General features: G+C 42.9%; 1 protein-coding gene across 6 annotated transcripts in view; it reads left to right on the forward strand.

Annotated features, from left to right (window-relative positions):
• Positions 1-20,215, forward strand: part of pou2f2b (POU class 2 homeobox 2b) — a 73,282-nt gene that overhangs the window by 1,042 nt on the left and 52,025 nt on the right. For 3 of the 6 annotated variants that reach the window (XM_085471726.1, XM_085471733.1, XM_085471734.1), the window contains exons 2-4: positions 1,548-1,663; positions 7,477-7,605; positions 7,823-7,868. In XM_085471726.1, the coding sequence (XP_085327852.1) occupies positions 1,604-1,663; positions 7,477-7,605; positions 7,823-7,868 (235 nt within the window). In that variant the 5' untranslated portion in view covers positions 1,548-1,603. Of the gene's footprint in view, positions 1-1,547; positions 1,664-7,476; positions 7,606-7,818; positions 7,869-20,215 lie in introns of those variants that run through there. The other 3 variants (XM_085471727.1, XM_085471728.1, XM_085471729.1) reach the window with 3 other exon arrangements.

A 20,215-nucleotide genomic window follows, 5' to 3' on the forward strand; every position in this document is an offset into this window, starting at 1 on the left:
TTTGTTAAAGGAATTAATTAATGTGTGTTTGTATTCTTTCATGAGAAGAAAGATTAATTCAATCAGGGGAACATTTTTGTTAAAGAAATTTACTTTATGAAGGTCAATTCTTTTTGTGGAAATCTTTATAAATAAGAAATAATTTCCTGTGAATAATAAAGAGTTTTGATGGCCTAAAGCTGTTTACATTTATTACCTGTTTGTGTCTCTGAAACTATCACCACTTGTAATCTGAAATTGTCTCCCAACTCTGAGGTTATTTTGAGCAGTTGTTTGAAAATTACGTGCCCTCCCCCTGCCCTGAAATGGTCTGAAGTGCTCCATTGAATGCAGGTCATCGTGGATCATGTCCTTAATTAGTTCTTGCTTTAAGATATCGGCATGATGAAACCCAAGAATAGCGTGTACCTCTAACATGTTAGTAATTCAACTGCTGTTTCTGGTTTGGCCACTTTAATTTCTTCTTCCATTTATGTGCTAAATTAATTGGACATGAAACCATTTTTTTCCCATCTCTAACATAATTTCCTATTGATGGCACCTAAAGTGTAACTGTAAATAATAACGGTATCATGTTTATTTAAGGTTATTTAAAGCTTTAACATTTAACCCTCACATATTGATCATGTTCTGTCCCTCCACAAAAAAACAAACATTTGTTATCACAAGCTATTGCTTCACACTTTACTAAGACATGAAAGCCTAACAGCGATAATTCATGTCATGTCTATATTTTAATATTATTATATTCAAAGTGAAAATGGTGTGTAGAACTGTTAGGATCTATTATATAACCTCGTATAACCATTACATGGTTGTACAATAACATCAGAAGAGTTAAACACTGGTCTCACTTCTATGTCATAAAAATGTCATAAGTACAATTTATAAATACAAAACTTGACCCAACTAGTCTGTGGATTCAAAGCAGTGGTAAGAAACCTTGTGTGTGTGTTTTGAACACACATACACTTGCTGAAATGGCAGCTCAGGTCCCTCCATAGTCTTATGACCCTCACAGTCTTTCTTTTTATGTCTGTTTTAATATCGGCTCAGAATAAATAGATTATTATTTGATAAATGGCCTGTATTGTATAGCGCTTTACTAGTCCCTAAGGACCCCAAAGCGCTTTACATATCCAGTCACCCACCCGTTCACACACTGGTGATGGCAAGCCACCCTGGGGCGCACTGACAGAGGCGAGGCTGCTGGACACTGGCGCCACCGGGCCCTCTGACCACCACCAGTAGGCAACGGGTGAAGTGTCTTGCCCACCGACACAACGACCGAGACTGTCCAAGCCGGGGCTCGAACCGGCAACCTTCCGATTACAAGGCGACCGCCCAACTTTTGAGCCACAATCGCCCCACCTTTATTTGATTAATGTTTGGTTATTTTTACATTGTAAGGCACTAGCAGGCACACAGCATTCTTGCATTCATACGGTGCTATTCTAGTCTTAGTGACCAGTCGCCACAAAGTGCTTTTGACTACAAGCCACACTTTAACCTTATATTAACACAGCACTTCATTCTATACACTTCAGGCACCATCTACCTGAGAAGCATCTGTGGACTGTGTGAGGAAGTCAAAGTAGGACAAATGTGCACTCCACACAGAAAGGCCACAACCAGGATTCAGACGAACAGACCTGACTATGAGGTGATGTTGTTAACCACTGCAGCGCTGAGCCGCCCTATTTTGGAGCTTGTGTCCATGTCAAGACATTGGCTGAGCTCTGTATGACTTCTGTTCCTTATGTGAACCCTATATGATTGATTCTACAGTGTTTTGCTATTACACTGTCCACATGATCCTTCAAAGACCTGCAGGTGCCTGTCTCTGTGGGAACAGACTTCTCATGATGGTGTCAAGGTCCTCCTTGAACTCTGTCACCACAATCCCATAAAGAAATCCACAGAGACAAGCCATGTAGAGTTTTCAGTTTCAAACTTGTGTTTAACCACCATTTTATTTTATTTCACTCACACTGGTGGATCTAAATTCAATCACTATAGATACAAGTCAAGATCTTTGTGCAATTTAAAATATTTTCATTTAAGTGTATATTTTACAATTTAGAACAAGTCATCAAATTTCAGACTAAAAGAATGTGAATTAGGTTTTGTTGCTGCTGTCAAATGTCAAAACAGATCAAATTTGACCATATGTATGTAAGGGTTAACGTGTTTGTAATAAATATCTGATGCCGTCCTTACAGCCTAACTAGAGACATGGAATCTATTCGGTGACATGCAAGTAGATCTTTTTGCCTCCAGGGTGAACACACTGCCCCTTGTTCTTCTTCATAGGCGAACAAGATGCACCCCAGGACACTTAATGCACTAGCCCACCAATGGCCAAATGTGCTTCTGTATGCATTTCCCCCAGTGGAAACGATATCTCCAGTTCTAGAGAGAGTACACCTCACTCTGATTCTAGGAGCCTGTTGGTGGCCAACAAAGTCGTGGTATGTGGAGATAATCACCCTATTAGCAGCAAGGCCTTGGCAAGCTTCCTCTCTGCAGGGTGATGGAAGTGATTCATCCACACCCGGATCTCTGGCACCTTCATGCTTACCTGCTGAAAGGTCAAATTTGATAGTTAAGGGTCAGTTCTCTCTTGATGGCCTCGGGGATGTATCGCGCCCAAATGCCACATATTTACCCAAGTTCATTCCTGCAGTTTATAGCTCAATTGAATTTGAGCTTCTGAGCTTTTGGTCCCCTCCTTTTGGATCTGAGAAGCAGAGGAGGATCCATTCTCTGTGTCCGGTGTGTGTGCTACGTACCTACATTGAGAATGTTCTTTTTTGTGACGAGTTGTTTGTCTGCTTTGTTAATCCAGCCAGAGGTAGAGCTTTGTCTAAACAGAGGCTGTCCCACTGGATTATAGAAGCTATCTCACTGATGTACAGCACTAACGGTGAGCCCCAGGTGTGAGAGCTCATTCCGGGTACCTGTAGCTGCACCTAGTTGGCCATCACTGCACACTTTTGTCAGGTGCTATCGTTTGGACATTACAGCCCCTTCGGTAGCTCATACTATCCTTTCTGCTGGGTCACACACAAACACACTAATGTGCTGGTAGTACACCGTGCAGAGCGAGGCGTGTAAATTTGTCGCATACTTAGGTGTTGTACAGAGTGAATCGACTGAAAGGGAACGAACAGTTATATCTATAACTTCTGTTCCCTGAAGAAGAGGAACGAGGTACAACACAAGGTTCCACCTGCTGCACAGCTTGGTTCGGTAAGGGAACAGCTAGCAAACTGAGGGATGACTGTGATGACGGGGGTACATGTGCAGGCGTGGCCATGCGCATGTCATCACTTCAGCCAGGACACACTGGGCGTGATATCCCATACTTATGTGTTGTACCTCATTCCTCTCCTTCGGGGAACAGAAGTTACAAATATAACTGTTTGTTTTTGGACAGATGTGTGTTTTTATTTATGATCCTGAAGAAACACACTGAAACATCTGTAAAACAAAAAACAAAAGAAACCAAACTCAGTGTTTTTTTTACAGATATTTTCCACACTTTTAGACAGTATATCATGTAAGGAAGTATGAGGGAACAATTTGATTTATAAAATCTTTAACTTTATAAAGAATCTACAGAATCGTTCGATGAGGGGGAAAAAAAGAAAATAAGGGGCATTACAACCAGAAAGCTGATTTTCTTGTAACATAACAGATGTTGATTTGTGGTGAATAGATGCGAGTTATTTCCTGATGGTCGGTGAGGTCTTTGAGTTTTCCCTGGGCCTACTTCGAGGTAATGAAGTCCTCTGATGTAGCCCAACACGCTCCTTGGTCACATGAATAAATGATGTAAATGTCGGCAAAAGGGCACTTTTTGAAGAGCCACCTCATTTCACTTAGTGACCCTTCACAGGCTTTGACTTTTTCTAATTAGTGCATGTCATTTTCAGCCAGTTAATTATCCTGAAGGTTAGACAACACCCAAACAACTCTTATAATTAATTTATAAAATGTTGTATCTTAGCAGTTATGTTTATTTAGGTTGCTCTAATAGTGCTATATAAGAAAGCTATAAAACCTATAAGACTCTTAAATATTTAATACACTGTTGCATCCATGTCACAACGCTTAACGCTGTCTTTAAAGACGCCACCATTACTGGATCGGTTAAGAGCACTCTGGCAACACCCCACGTCTAAAAAGCTGCTGAGTGTACAAATGAAGTTTTATTATTGAGTTGCCATCATGGAGAACAGTAAGCGGCACCAGCCCTCTGGGAAAAACCTGATAGGGCCATTTCTACTCTGTTCAGAGTGTGCCTTGTTTGATGGCCAGCTAAACTGCCCCAGGCTTGCCTTGGGGAAAACTGAGATTTTTGAAAGCCCGGTTCTCACCACGCCCAGCCTCAAAGCAAAACCAGCGACGTGATGCCCACAGGGATCCCCAGACACTCTGCTTAAGAAGTCTGCAAAACTACTGAGGTCTAACTCAAAGGATGCTGCCATGTTCCTCCTCTGAACAATGACTCCCTCTTGGATGGCCCCTGCCACTATGAGAGATTTGTTTGTCAGAGAAATTGGGACGCATATCTGGAACGCTCAGGAACATAATGCTCACAAATATCCAAGGACGAGACAACACGTCCCGCCGTTATTTCTGTCCAGCAGCTATCTGCTGCAAAACTCTTCATGAGGCTCCTCCATCACCTTCTGATAGTTTTTTCTGTGAAGAGCAAGAGAATTAGGTTGAAGTTGGTACGAGCACTGATAAATCTCTCCCAACTTTCCAAGAAACCATCAAATCTTCTTGGAAAGTCTTCTGATCAGTCAGGATTAAAATGGTGCTTAATTGTCTGGTGGTTAAGAATCAAGAAAAACAAGCAGCTAGCTTTGCCTACTGCTCCTTCTAATGCACACTAATTATTAACACAATGCATTTTGTTTTACAAGCGCCTCTTTTTACAGGACATGCTTCAGAGAGGCTTTGGGGTAACTATCTACTCCCAGCTTCATGATCTCTTGCCAAGAGATCATTTGTGTCACTTGTATGTTTGTGTGCAAATTCACACAGCTAAAAACATTTTGCAGGATTGGAAGGTAAAGGTCATGATGGTGGTGGTGCACAAACAGTGGAAGAACTCTTTAAATGATGTGAATCTGGTGTGTGTGTGAGGTTGTGATCTCGCAGTGTCCTTCTAGTGTCTTTATGGCAGGCTATCAGCAGCTAACTGGCTGCTGGTTCCAGCTTTTTAATCTTACACACAGGCGCGAACATTATTCATCAAACTCTGCAGGAAAGCGAATAAGTGCATCACTCAAAAGTCAAACTATTTCTTTGAAGAACACTTTCACCTTCTGGTGATCGAGGTAGCACTACAGGTAAAGGGTCTCTTTGAATCTGATTGCCAGCCATACCAAACTCCCAAAGTCTGCCATGTTCCCAGCCTAGGCTACTGCTGACCCAGAGAGCCCACGCCCCATCACCGCCGCCACAATCACCCCTCCTTTGCGGCTTCAGCAGAGCTTTCGGTCAAAAAAACTCCCTTCATGTCTCTCAAATCTACATCCAAGAGAAGCTTTTGTAGATATTTTAAAGCACGTGGTAGGGTAGGGAAACTATCCGACCAGTAGAAGCTGAGGCAGAAGGGAACCAGTGATGGAGTCAATTTTTTATTTTATCAATCGACCACTTTCAACATCTGTTTTCATTTTCTGTTACCTACAACATAACTTGGAGAAAACTAAATAAATCTGGCATTTTTTGTACACCACAGCTCCGTGCACATTTGGTGAAGTGAATGTTCAGCTGATTGCCTAAACCACTTCATCGAGACATCAGAGGTGATTTTGTGTTCGATGGTGCAAATTGTATTGGGGTGCAAAAGCTAATGTAATACTGGGTTGTGTGGCAGGGGACTGGTCATCATCCCGCTGAAGACTTAATTCCACTGTCCGCAGGTGTTCTTCTCACCTCCTTGATTGGATGGAGACTCAAGTCATCTCATGGTAGCTCAGGCCTAAATCAGTCTCCTATCGAAACGTGTCATCTAAAGCTGATAGACACTATAGCCTTCAGTCGGCCCGCTGGGGATGCTGTTATTGTACGTATACCCTGCAGCACATCGTACATTCCTCTGATGGGGGAAATGCTGTGGCTTTTATTGAGGGGGAAAAAATTAGATTAGGTGATTCTTCTCCGAAGCCATCTTCCTTGGTTTACCTCTCCGTGGTTGGTAGTCAGTCGCAGCAGAGTCCACGCAAGCCTTTTAAAATACAACATATGAGCACCTTTTTTTTTCTTTTTTAAGATGCCTGGATGTGAGGTTGAGGTTGGAAGTGTTGTTACAAAAAGTGATTTCCGGTACTTTCAAAAAAAATGTTTTGTATTTAAATTGCTGCAAATGAATTGTTGGCCTGTAATCTGCAAAACATATATCAAACATCTCTCTCATGAAAGATATTAAGTTATTTTGAGCCATAGACAACATTCATGTGACAGGGTAGAAGCTGCAATCAGTTATTGGAAAAGTGACTTTTATATTCCCTTTATTTACCCTGCTAAAAAGCCTCATTGGCATTAAAAATGTCTTTTAAAAAGAGGGATCTGGTCAAGACAGCAGCAAAAATTGCAATAAAAATAACTTAACAACTCTACAGAGATGTTTTAGGTGGGCAAAAAAGACTGGATTGGTTACAGTGTGTATACAGTAACACGAAACCCTATAGGTACTTGCAAAATAGGTCATTTCTTGTATTGAGGGATTATTTTATATATAATCCCTCAATACATCACGTTAACTGCAGTCTTTTACCAATATAAGCAAAGAGATTGCACATTAAAAAAAACACAAAAAAACACCGGAAATATTTTTTGCCACAACACTGAATTGGTAAATGAAATACGACATAAAACCTCATTTCAGTCACCCTGTTTGAGACCTCATGCTGAGCAGAAGGCAGTGATCTCCGTCTGTCTGTGTGTGTCGCTTTCTTCTGCTACCTGCAGGTGGCAGCATAAAGATGCATGACCAATTTGCGAAGGCCTCATATTCAAAACAGCAGAGCTGGTGAAAATCAGCTCAGCGGCATCATGTCAGAACCGCACGCGTCAAGAAGTTACAGAAGTTGGAGTGGAATCTCCTTCAGCGTTGATTCAATCTGATGTTTAACTGCGGGAACTTTGCTGCTTCTTTTATGCGCGTTTTAACCGGATTATTATGCAGGGCGTCTCAGATCTAGGGTCACGCCGGGCCTTTTAAACGTCTCTCAGCCGCAAAACAAACCTGCTGCCGTAAAATTAAAGTGGCAAAACAGCAGTCACAGCGTGACGTTTGTTTGTTTGTAATTACGCCTCCGAAATGCTGCTGATTGCTCATTTACCTCTGATGGGGGGCGTGACCCCCCTGCCTGCACTATTAGACGACCGTCTCGCCTCGCCTCGCTCACCGCTTCCTCGCCCTCTCTCACGCACGCGCTTCTTTCTCCTCAGCAGCACCACAGCCACCGGGTCGCCATGGAAACCGCTGAGAGACATACGTCGAGGGTGAGGGATGGAGAGAGAAAAAGGGACAACGAGGGACAGAGAGAAAGAGAGAGAGGGGGGGGGAGACATGAAAAGGTTAGTGTGTTACCATATGACAACACCCCACCCTCTCCTCACCTCTAACCCCCCCAAACCCACACCCACAGCCCCTCACTTTAATGCTGAGCCCCTAACCCAGAACAACTGCCCCTCCACACAAACACACAGTGGCCCCCCTTACACGTACCTCTGCCTCCCCCGTATCCTCCTCTCCCCCATCATTTTGCTCTCCATCCCTCTCTTGTCCAGACAGGCTGCTCGCATGGCGGGGATGGAGACGTTCACCGATGGAAGCACTGGTAAATTTTCACACCCACAAAAACAAAAAGAAAAAAGAAAATTATTCTAAGGGGCGGAAGTGCAGGGACTTAACTATTTTCCTCCATGTGTCTTTTCACCCTTTACTGTCTTCAGCTGTGCTGTACACTTCCTCCTTCTCACCTTCTCACATCACAATCTTTCTTTTCTGTGTGAATTCAAGAGGGTTTTTTCTGTCCACTTGCGGGGGAGCCCGACTTTTCCTCATGGCAGGGTCCTGGGGAAAGGCAGTGCAGGGAAGAGAGAGGGGTAGAGAAATATCGGTCCTAATGATTTTTTGTGCGGGGCTGGGCTTTTTCTTTCTTTTTTTTATTGATTAGAACGAAATTAATTCACAGGAGCAGCCCTCGTGTTCCGACTCTCTCTCTCTCCCTCGCTCCCTCTCTCTCTCCCTCCCTTGCTCCTTTGCTCCGTGGACGAATAGCGTTGTGTCTTCTTGCCTGCTCTGCATGTTGTATGATCGCGGGAATATTTGATTCAGAATGTGCTCGGTGTTATGCATAGCCCATACGGAAACCACGCTGCAGCTGCATACCTGCAGTGCTTTCACGGTGTGCGAATATTACGCACGTTGTTAATCTCATAAACACAGAAAGATGGGGGTGTGTGTGGTTTGTTTCCATTGTTGCTGATCGCATTTTTATTTTTTTAATTTTTTTACATGTAGCCCTCACATTTGAATTCATGCACGTCACGCCGCCGTCTGGGTCTGGGCTTGAAGGAGAATTAGTGCTGAAATCGAGACATCTCCAGTAATTTTCTCTACTCAGTCTCCATTGTTCCGCTGATTCGTCTTCGCTGTGTATTCTCTTTGTTGTTTGGCTCATAATTGTGACAAAAAAAGAAAGGCCACGGCTCGTTTGTGCGCTCTTTCCGCACACGCGGGTGTGAGCGCGACTGCAGGCCAGCTGCGGTTAATGGGCAACCTGTGTCTTAATTCGTGCATAATGTAAGGCAGCAGTTTACAGGCAGATTCTCTCCCGCTGTGGGTTTTTTAATCAGTGTGGTCGATATTTGCTCGTCGGTATCCCAATGTCCGCACATAGCAAAGAAACACCTCTGGGTGGCGAGGGTCTGATTCGCCGCCGAAGGGAAATCGATGGACAGACTGAGTTAATTATGAGAAAATCAATTAAAAGGAGGGGATCTGTGGGCTTTATAAGGCCGAGCAGGAGGCTCGAGTCGGCAGAGGAGAAGAGGGGAGCAGCCGGTGCTTACCTCTGTGCATGGTCGCTGCGCGATGCCCCCGCCGATCATTTGGCAAACCGCTGTGCTGCAGCCTTGACTTACACCGTGTGGAAACGCCTCTGCGTGGTATCACATAGAGCACACCACCGGCATGACTCTTGGCGATCCCCCCAAAATCATCAGATACCCCCGATTCTTTGGCCAGCTGTTGATTTTGTTTACGCACAGTCCTGCTCTGATCCACACCCCAGCGTCTGCTGCGGGTTCGTTCAGCTGTGTTTTCCACACACACACCTCTTTCCTTTTTGACCTTTGCTCTTCTTAAAATATGAACGTGATCAGATCCTGTTTAGGGCCTGCATGTCGCATCTTGACTAAAGGTTTCTTCTGAAAACTTTGTCCCAAGCCTCGATCAATTCCATTGATGCCTCTTTATTTATTTTAGGGGATAGAAATGAGCTGCGTAATTACTGCTGCAGACTCAGCACCAGCGCTTTAGGACAGGGCCGAGTTCAAGTTCTTTGGAGTCATTTGCAACTTGTGACACTCGGTGTGTGTGTGTGTGTGTGTGTGTGTGTGTGTGTGTGTGTGTGTGTGTGTGTGTGTGTGTGTGTGTGTGTGTGTGTGTCGTAATATTAAAAAAGGCCCAGCATGTATGAAGAAGTGTTAACCACAGCGCACAGATGACTTTAAACCCCATGAGACTAAGACACACGTTATGGTCAACCGACAGTTCTCCTCACAGACCGCTGCACTGAAAGAGAAAACAAAGAAACGGGGCGACTTTCTTTTCGTATTTACCAATCACGTGTTTCACTCTATTATTTCACCCAGTTTGCATTTTCTGATTCTCATATTTAGAAACTTGTGTCTCATTAAAACTCTCCGACTTATTGCATATTCACAGCCGTGGCATCGAGGAACAAGTTGGGCTGTTTTTTTTTTCAAGACAAGAGAACTTAATTCACACCTGAACTTAATATAGGTTTATTATTATTATTGTTATTATTTATTTGCATTGCCTTCTCTGTTTTTTGGTTATCATATAAAATTTATGCAGACGCCTTATTTTCATAATTATTCGTCCAGATTTATTTAAATATTTTATTTGATATTCTCTTATGCGCCTCATAATAATAAATTATTTAATATTCAGTGAATTATACTTTGAATTGGAGCCTCCTCATTATCGTTTCTCATAATAGAATAGAATAGAATAGAATAGAATAGAATAGAATAGAATAGCCCTTAAAAATCAAACACGTAGTGTTCATCTATCAGAATGTGTGATTTTCCTTATTACAATTATCTGCATTTTTCATTCAAAGTGAATATCTTAAATTTATTATTTGGGGAAGCTATGGTTGAATTAAAAACCCAAACTTTTAAAAAGTATCAATTTTAATTTGATGAAAACTTTGCATAAAGTTTTAGGCTAAATAGATAAACTGCCTCCGAACCGTTTCAGCAGCACTGACAATATTTGTTCAGTTGAATATTTCAGATTTCATCTCGCTTTTTCCTCCTGGATGAGTTAATTTTCACATTTTATTTTGATATTTCTTTCTGGGAATATTTAGATATTATTGTGCTTTTTTGCATAAACTGTGAATATTTAAATATTCGAGTTTATTTCACCGTCATTTTCACAGTTGTTCCTTCAGCTTGTTAAAGTCGTATGCACGATATTCAAATTAGAATCCACAGCTGATTTTAAACCAGTAGAGAGGGAGTCACTGAGAGGCTGATGTGACGCCTGCAGTTTAGAGGCAGCCATTTATTTATTTCGACTTAAATTTCAAAGTTAACTTTAAAAAAAATTGCTGCAAAGTTCAGTAAAATTTAGAAACCGTAGCTGTCTTATTCAAACACGAGGCCTCGTATTTAATATACATTTGAATGTGTTATCAATTCATGTGCTGATTTCGATGTGTCGCACTTCAAAAACTGTTAATTACGGAAGTGTTATCAGTAAGATCAGCCCAGCGCAGGGCACACAGTCGACACTCGAATTATGGGAATATAGTTCTGACGAGATTTGTAATTTAGGATGAGACCTGAGCAGCCAAATGGTTTTATTTCTTTTTTATTACATAGGTAAGAGGCAAAAAAGAAATGTTTAAATGTAGGTGCTTCTTTAAAAAAAAAAAAAGGAAACGCTTTTGTTTTAGCATTTTTCTGAAGTTTTTATAAAAACCAGGAATCACATATAAGGAATCTTACACACACATGGAAATTTAAAAATAAAACCTGCGCTCTCTTTTAAATATATAGATTTTTGTTCATTTAGCATTTGTAAAGGAGCGTGTTCCTGGGAGATTTTATTTATACTTTATATATTATTTAATGGGACTGAGCTGGCACCCTGACACCCTGTCCTGCACCTTATCAACTTCAAACAGACCACAAAACCGATACGTTCAATTTTATGGTTTATGTTAACGTGCATGCAGCCTGCCTCAAAGCTCATTTCATAAACGGTTTATTGGCTCAGGTTTGATGGTAAACAGCGCGATCGTGCCGGTGGGCTTTGATGTACATTTTTCTGTACGTTTTTTTTTTTTTTTTTTTGGTCACTGGGCCACTTCAGTCGCTATCAGGCACCAGAGGCGATACAAAATAATCCGTTTTCTGCGCACGACTCTCCTCCCAAATGGTGCGGCGGCTCTCCGTGGCCCTGCTCACAATGCGCTAATGACCTCTGGGTCAAAGGTCGTTTGGCCAGTTCCTCAATTAAGGCGTTAAGATTGCAGTTGCACGATGCATCGCTGTTGTGAAGCGAAGGGACCAGAGGCCGGTATACAGAATATTAGGATTTCTAGTAGGTAAATTTCGCACCTCTGAATGTTCACCAAAGTGCAAAACACGTGTTTTAATAGTTTCTGTTAGAATTCAGTTTGTTTTTTCCTCACATCGTTTTGGGAACAAAACTGCATTTTAAATATTTAATATTTCTTTGTTTTTAGGATGTGGTTGATACTTGGTGTGCCTACAGCACAGCTTAGTTTTACTTGAATGTAATTGAATGGATACTTTTACACTTTGGTACAGAAAACATGAAGACCTGTGAGAAGCTATAGAACACATTGTCACTGTGGTGCATTATAGTTCCTATAGAGGAAAATCAAAAACTGTACGGCTGATTTTTGCTCTATGTGTGTGTGTGTGTGGGGGGGGGATTGAGAGTGTTTACTCCCACTCCCTCCTCAACATAGTCATGTATCAGTTGTGGTTGTTGAATGTAATCAGTGGGCACTTCCCGATCATCGCTGCATCGATTAGCTGATAAATGTTGGTGGGATTAATCATCCGAGATAGATCACTTTGTCGATGTCATTGTCTTTCTTACCCTGCCGTGCCACGCAGACCTAGGCTTCGCCAGCACAGACAGGACTTCAATAAGTGACAACAGAAAAGTGATAAATTGATCAAAAATGGCCGCAATGAAACAAGCCTCTTGTGAGGCCGCACATGTCCATTACATGAGTGTGTCTGCGGGGTTTGTGGTTGGAATACATCAAGGGCTCAGGGTTAAAGTTCAGCTTCATCCCAGACTGATGACCCTGCAGACTGACTGACCTTTTTTGGGGGAGGAGGCTGCACATACTGGACCAGCTAGAGAGAGAGGGGATGGGGGGGAAAGGGGTAGAGATGGGGAAAAAATGAGGTGAAATTTAGGACAGAAGGGAGGAAAAGCGAGAGCGAAGGTGAATCTAAAGAGGATGTCGGCGGGAGGGAGAAGCAGAGGTGCATGGTTACCGCAGTGGACCTTGAATATATCCTTGTGGTTTTGGTCGATCTGTTCAGTTGCGGTCTCCCCTGGTTTTTGTGTTTGGCTCTGCTTTTGAAGCAGTGAATTAACACCTGACCCCGGCTTCTGACCCTACCCCCTTCCTCCAGCTACCCCCTCCAGATTAGCAAATATGTGCTATCTGGTTTGGACACACACACTCACACGCACGTATTTATACAGCAACACAAAAACACAATCACACATGTACACACGTACGTACTTAATGTATAGAGAGTTTAAAAAAAAGGACAATGCAGCAAGTGTACAATGTCACACAACCTTTGCACATCCCATCGTCTGTCCACAGCTAATTCCCCCGAGAGGAGCCTCAGTGTGTCACTGCTTGTCACCATAACGGTCAGTCCGTAATGGCTGTCTCTCCCCACACAATGACCAGGGAGGCAGACTCCCCCACTGAGACACACACACACACTGACCCTCATTCATTTTTACCTGCACAGCAGAGCCTCCCCACACACACACACACACACACACTACAGGACGTGCTCCCACCCTGGCATCCTACCACACCCGTCAATGATCAGCGGCTTTTGTTCATACAGTTTGACAAAGGATTTGAGTTCGTCTATCAGAAAAAAAATATCTTTCGAGTTTAATCTGAAAAATATTCACTGACAAAACAAAAACCGAATCTTTGTGATTTTCAGTGGATCCACACATTCATGTATAGTGTAAGCAGCCTGTGCTGAATGTGTTTTTTTGTATGAAACCTTCTAAAGAGGTCTGTGACAGGACAAAAGGAAAAGCAAGAGAGCAACACGGGTGTGCAAAGTCACTTCACTTTAAATTAAACAGCAAAGTCATTACCACAGCGCAATCGTTTTATCTTAGAATCTGCTCTGTTGCATCAGCCCCTGGCATATATTTCTCTATTTTAATGTAGAGCTTTTTTTCTGTATTTTGCTTATTTCAGGGTTAAATTCAGATTTTTTTTTTAAATTAAAATAATCTAATCCAGTCTAAAATCTTATAGATATGATTAAAAAAATGATGAGGCTCTAATATGATGCTTTGGTTCGGTTTGTTATTTGTTGTTTGTTTTTAAAAGAGAGGGGAACTGAAATGAAGCGATACTAAAATCCTTTTTTTTTCAAAGCAGCACACATTTCATAGTTTTTCTTGATAGATTACTGAAAATATTTAAATGTATAATTTTATAATTTGGGGGATCTGACAGGAGAGAAATGAGGAGAAAGAGAAGGAAAATAAATTGAACTTGGTGTGCTGCAGTTATTAGTCAGCACCTCGTGTCCTCTTGCCTCCCTAATTAGAGATATTGTCATTACCAGAACTGTTTTTTTTAAATCATCTAATCAATAAATCCAGAGTGTTTCAGCATTAAAGTATTGGCATAATTTAGGAGAGACCTAACACTGTAAATTAGTTTATGCTTCTTTCTTTCTTTCTTTCTTTCTTTCTTTCTTTCTTTCTTTCTTTCTTTCTTTTCTTTTTTTTTTTTTTACCAATATTAAAAGATTTCTGTGGCTTCTGTGCCTTGATAGTTTCATTCAGACTCTCTTCTCTCAGCAAGAATCAAACTTCTAAGTCTTGGCAGTGTTACTGGGTCATGTTACCCATTGGGCATCTCTTTCCCCTCTCACCCCCATCTCCTCCACCCTATTGTGCTGAATGATGATGGCCGCTCTGGCCGGTAGGTGAGAGAGGAGGTTGGGAGTGGGGGTCTCGGCTCGGCTGGTCAGCAGGATTTGTAGTGCCCCCCCTCCGCCTGTGAGTGTCAGCAGAGAGCAGGCGGCGTGTCTGGCTCGATTAGGTTTCCTACCTATCTTCCCACTGTGTCAGACAGAGGAGGAAGGCAGCAGAGAGGGGGAGAGCAGCGGGAAGTTGCCCAGAGGAAAGGCAGGACAACAGAGGAAGCAGGAAAAATACATCTTTTTATCCCTGCTCTCTCCGTCAAAAGCCCTGTACAGTTTCCTCTTTCTGCGCGCCTCTCATTCTCCTGGTTTCAGCTCCTCCCTCCTTCCCTGCCTTTCTCACTTTGTCCTGCTCTCACCCAAACCCCTAATCCCCCTCCTTTTACCCCACACTCATTCCTTAATCTTAAAGCTCTTCTTCTCTACCAGCCCTTTATCAATTGTTCTCCCTGTACCTCTCTGTTACTCACCTCCTCCCTCTTCTTTCTGTCTATCACATCTGAACATGCCACCTCTCAGCATAACCCTTTTACACACTCCAGATGACTGCAGCACACCTTATTTTTTTTCTCCATCTTTTTTCCAGCATTTTTTTGCTTTGTTTTTGTTGCTCCGTTTGTTGTCTTTGCCATCATCTACGCATCCTCTTTTGCGCCACATCACCACCTCTTCGTCGTTCCTGGCCTCGTCTTTGAATGAGTTGCTGCTCCATCCACTGGTCTGCCTGACTCAGATGTTTCCATCACAGTTAATGTCAGAATAAATTAATTAGGGCTCATTTCTAAACTGTTTTTTCTTTGTTGGGAGAACTACAATGTGGTTGTCAGAAAGCATTTGCCAAATTTTTTTTTTCAACCCCAAGAAAGCTCACACCAATTTTAGTCACCCTGTCATTTTGTTGGATGTGATCAATTTTCTGTGATTTGGTCATTTTCAGCTCATCTCTGTTGTGTGAGGGTTCGGCTGTGTTGCCATGTATAGCTCGACATTTCCAGCCTTTCTCTCAGGGCCAAATGACGAATATGAAGTTTTCACTTGTGCATGTTGGAGAATTATCATGGACAGATGTTTCCATTAACAATTACATAATGAAATGACAACATAATGAGTGTTTCTTTCTTCAGCTGAGAAGCTACTTTCAGTTTCACAGTTAAAGTCTTTTTTTTCTTGTAGTGAGAGCGGGCTGTAATTTCAAACCCGGGTTTAACCACACAATGTTTCACAAACAGTCTTTCCGTGCCACCTCAGCACTGCTCATATTATTCAGATAACAAGAAAGCTTCTGTCATGTTCTACAAAACAGGATGTGTTTTCTTAATCTGTCAATGGCTCCGGCCCCTGAAAGACTTCATTTTGGCTGAGCAATGAAAGGCTCACAAACATCAATATGGCTGAGCAGGATAAGAAGAAAGAGCCATATTCCTGGTGTGTATCACTTTCCACCCCCCACCCCCCACCCCCCAATATCCTCACCCTATTTGTATGGTGCAGATATTGGGTCTCAAGCGAGAAATCAGGATTGCGTTCTCGCAGAATGGCAGCATCCGTCTGTTGAGCTGGAATAGGAATGTTATACGGAACCAATGCATCCGGACTGGCCTGGACATCTTGACAATACAACTTCACACTTTTTTTCTTCTCTCCCTCTCCGTCTCTCTATGTCTCTCTCTCTCTCTCTCTCTCTCTCTCTCAATAAGTTACTCGCCCTCCATCTCCATCACAACCACCCCGGCGTGGAGGAAGAGGTTTGGATTAGGCCTAAACACACAATCATGTCGGCTAAGCCATGACTGCCTGCTGATCACTATGGGTCCACCATGGAAATAAAGTCTGTGAAGAGAAGAAAGAGGGAAAGAGAGAAAAAAAAACAACAACAACAAGAAGGAAATCCAGTCCACTTCATACGCCTCTCACTTCCATTCTCTTTGTGCGTTTAACGTGTGAAAACGGATTGCTGAAAGGATGTCAAGAAGCAAGAAGAAATAGATAGGAGGAGAAAGACAGTTATCCTTGCTTTCCCCGCGCCGGTCACACTACAATGTGCATGGTTGATAACTAATTCAAAAAAACATGCATGAGCTGGATTTATCTTTTCAAATCACTGGTACGTCTGAATGCGATTTAAAGGCTGTTTTTATGCAGCTGCCTGTGGCTGATCAATGCTGTTCCTCTTGTCATGCTGTGGGTCCATCACATTGGTATACAGCCTTTCAACACTGGGCGAAGGGACCATTTTGCATTGTCTATGGAGAACATTTGGTTTTCAGAGTATGATGTATATGGATGGGGCTTGGGACTGTATTGTAACTGTCAGTGCAGAGAAGAGAACAGCCTCGGCACTGCAGACAGCGATTTCACCGATGTGCAGTCGTTGCTTTTGCCTCCTGCCTTTCATTCTCTCTTGCCCCCCCCCCCCCTCCCGCCTTCCCAGTCCTCGCTCATCCTATTTTCAGCCTTTCATTTTTTACACAAGGGGAAAATGAGGAAGAACAAAACCAACATATGAAAACTAAAACATGACAGAGAGGGGAGGGGATGGTGAGGGAGGGGAGGAGTAACAGAGGAAGGAGAGGCAATCTCAGAAAACAAGAGGGCTTTCAAAAGTAAGGGATGAAAGCTAGTCAGGCTGTTATTTTTGAAAAATCATCCTTGTGTAGTGCTCCTCTTAAGAGCCAGGTACATATTATTTTATCTTCCTGAGGAGACTCAGCGAGGTGTTTCAACACACACGCACACATACACAAATAAAAAAAAAAACCTCAGTGATGCTTTCTTTAAAGTTGCACAATTTATTGTCTTTAATGGGATGCCCGACAGGTGTGTTTTAAATTGCTTATCGGCTTTGGCGTGAAATGTTTCTCTAATCACCTATCAAATTCTCAATTTTCAGATGCGCTTGCATTTTGACAACCAATTATTTAAAAAAAAGTTTTTTTATACGTCAAATGTATGCACCAGTCCAAACTGGCAGAGTGCCCCCACATTACAGGCAAAAAATGCACACTTCCCCTCGCTAACACGCACTGCTCCTCTGTCCTTAATAGAGGCCGGTGCTGGCTGACACCTGAATTAGAGTGAAGCTGGCATCCGCACAGAGTCTTCTCGAGCTCCCACTTTGACCCTCAAAGCCAGGGATCCCACAGAGGCGCGTGATTTGATGCGAGGGGATGTTGGACTAGTGGACTGAGAGCCCTGAAAACATTTAAATGTCTCTTGGTTGCGGCTGGATCTGAGGATGTTGGTGCTCAGCGATAGTTAGCGCCTCTGCTTGCTGCTGCTGCTGCTGAGCCTCTGGGGCAGGCGTATGTTGAAAAACGCAAAGAAAAGCCATGAAGTTTTATGAATATTGATGTTTTAATTTGTGTTTTATATCATATAAAACATTTTCGCCTCTGTAGAAACTTTCAAAAGCTCTTTGGGTGTGAGCATCATGAGGCATATCCTTCATCATTACAGCAGCACAGATGTTTCTGCTGGAATATGTGGTGGTATGTGTGTGTGTACGCGTTCAACATGTGTCTCCTGTATCAATAGGTTAATAGCTGAGATGTCAGTTTCAGTGACTCGCTGATTAGTTGTGTGTGTTCACTAATCCACACTGGGGCGGGGAACTGTTGGCTTTCCCATTGATTTTAGCTGGTGAGTAGGCAGAAGATAGAGAGAGGGGAGATCTATTGATTGACCCCAAATTAGCCCCCCTACCACAAACCGCCAAGCTGTTCTGCTGTTTCCCGCACTCAGCAGCAGCTCCCTCATTGGGCGCCCGCGCTGACAAACATTCAGTGCGATTGGACGCTTCGACCGGGAGCGCAATGTCCTCTCTTTTGATGTCACTTGATTTGGAAGTGTTGGCTGTTCGTGACTCCAGCTGTTGCTTGATTGGCTGTCTTGGTGAGGATGAGTGCTGCGCTGTTCTGTGTCTGATCACAGGGAGCGGCTCGGTTTTGGAGCCTTTGATGAAGCAAATAGTACCACTTCCAGAGGGAGGGTATTACTTTTTGTGTTTCTGATCACAAACTGTGACCTTATTTGTAAACCTCAGCTCTCTTTTCTATGGAATATTTAAACAAAAAAAGAGTGGATTAAAAGAAAAAAAATCCAATTCTGCCCCGCCATCCACATCCGTCAACTTTCCCTTTTCTCCTCTGTTGTCCTTCATGACTCCCAACTGGTTCTTTATCACCATTTGTGTCGCTCACTCCCCGTCTTTCTCCGCCTCTCCCTCCAATCCCTCTTTCCTTGAGTCTAAGCTTTGAGCGCTCTCTCCTGAGCCTTTCCTTCCCATATATCACTTCATCTCATCCCTCTGTGTCTCCCTGATATTCCTCTTTAGGCCTCTGTCACTCTCTCCCTTGCTCCCCCCCTGTGTCTATGTAAGCAAGAGGAGGTTGTTAAACATTTTTCTTCCCTCTTAATTGTTTTGACTGGGCCGATTGGCATCCCGATTAGGCCCATTGATTTCCTGGCGCTAAGTGCATTGATTTTTAAATTTCTTATTGATCCCCGCTCTAAATCTCCTGCACGCTTACTCACACAGTCTCACCGTTCGCAGGGGCAGAGATGGAGGAAAGGATTGAGACAAGAAGGAAGGTAGAGGAGAGAGGGAAGAGGGAAAGGGGGAGAGACTGGTGTTAGGTAAATACACTGACCGGTGACAGCGTAGTGAATTAACAGAGTGAGAGACAAAGAGCAGGAGGTGAGGAGGCGAAACCAGAGTTATGAGCTTTAAGGGGAAGTCGAGTTAAATAAAACACACACGTACACACACAATACGGGTGTATACATGCAGTGTAGAAACAAAAGGCGCAAGAAAACACGGATAGCTCTGCAATCAAACTATTTTTAAAGCATTAAAGCATTTCTACACAGCGTAATGGGGATTTTAAATCAATTTATCTTTAGCACCTCCTGCCAAAAATCTATGAAATGTAAAGGGAATCAATAATTCTGTAATTATAACAAGCGTCAGGAACGACTGGCAGTAACGACTGCCAGCCTGGTAGCCGCCTGGATGGAACATGTTCATCTGTGAAGAATGAGTCACTTTATGGGTGAACAAAGGTTTATGAGGGATAGACAGATATTGGAAATGTCAGAGATGGAATGGAGTGTTTTGTCTTTGCCTTGCTATTTCACACGGTCTGCAGAGCCTACTGGAGACGTGTGTGTGTTATTTCTGGCTTATGACTGTGTTAGGTTTTAGAGGCCCGCTGGACTCCGAATCTTACATGCCCACTGGTGTTTCTCTGAAGGTGGTGGACCTAATTGGCTGTATCCGAGTCTCTGTGTGCGTGCGTGTGTCTGCGCTCACACGCACGCTTGAATGTGTGTGCGTGTGCGAGGGCTCGATGTGAAGTAAACGATGAATTCTTCCGGCGCATGCTCGATAACATGTATGTGTTTGTATATTTGTGTGTGTCTGCGCGCGCGTGTGTGTGTTTGACCTTTTCTTGGCTTAAGTGTTGAAGCTCAAATTCAGACATTCAGTTGATAGCATTTTCTTTTTATAGCCTCTGTACTTGACCAAATTGTGCTAACCTTTTCTAAAGTCATTTGCTGCTTTTCTGTCTCAGCGTGCAGTTGAGTGCCTTGCACAGCACACAATATATGGACCATATGTAGCATTACTGCGTTGCAATTACAATTTACTCTGCGTTGATCCACTTAAGATAAG

Source organism: Copadichromis virginalis, linkage group LG11 (assembly GCF_057382275.1).
Source record: "Copadichromis virginalis isolate Kocher_CV1m ecotype Utaka linkage group LG11, C_Virginalis_male_GT1.1, whole genome shotgun sequence".
NCBI lineage: Eukaryota > Metazoa > Chordata > Actinopteri > Cichliformes > Cichlidae > Copadichromis > Copadichromis virginalis.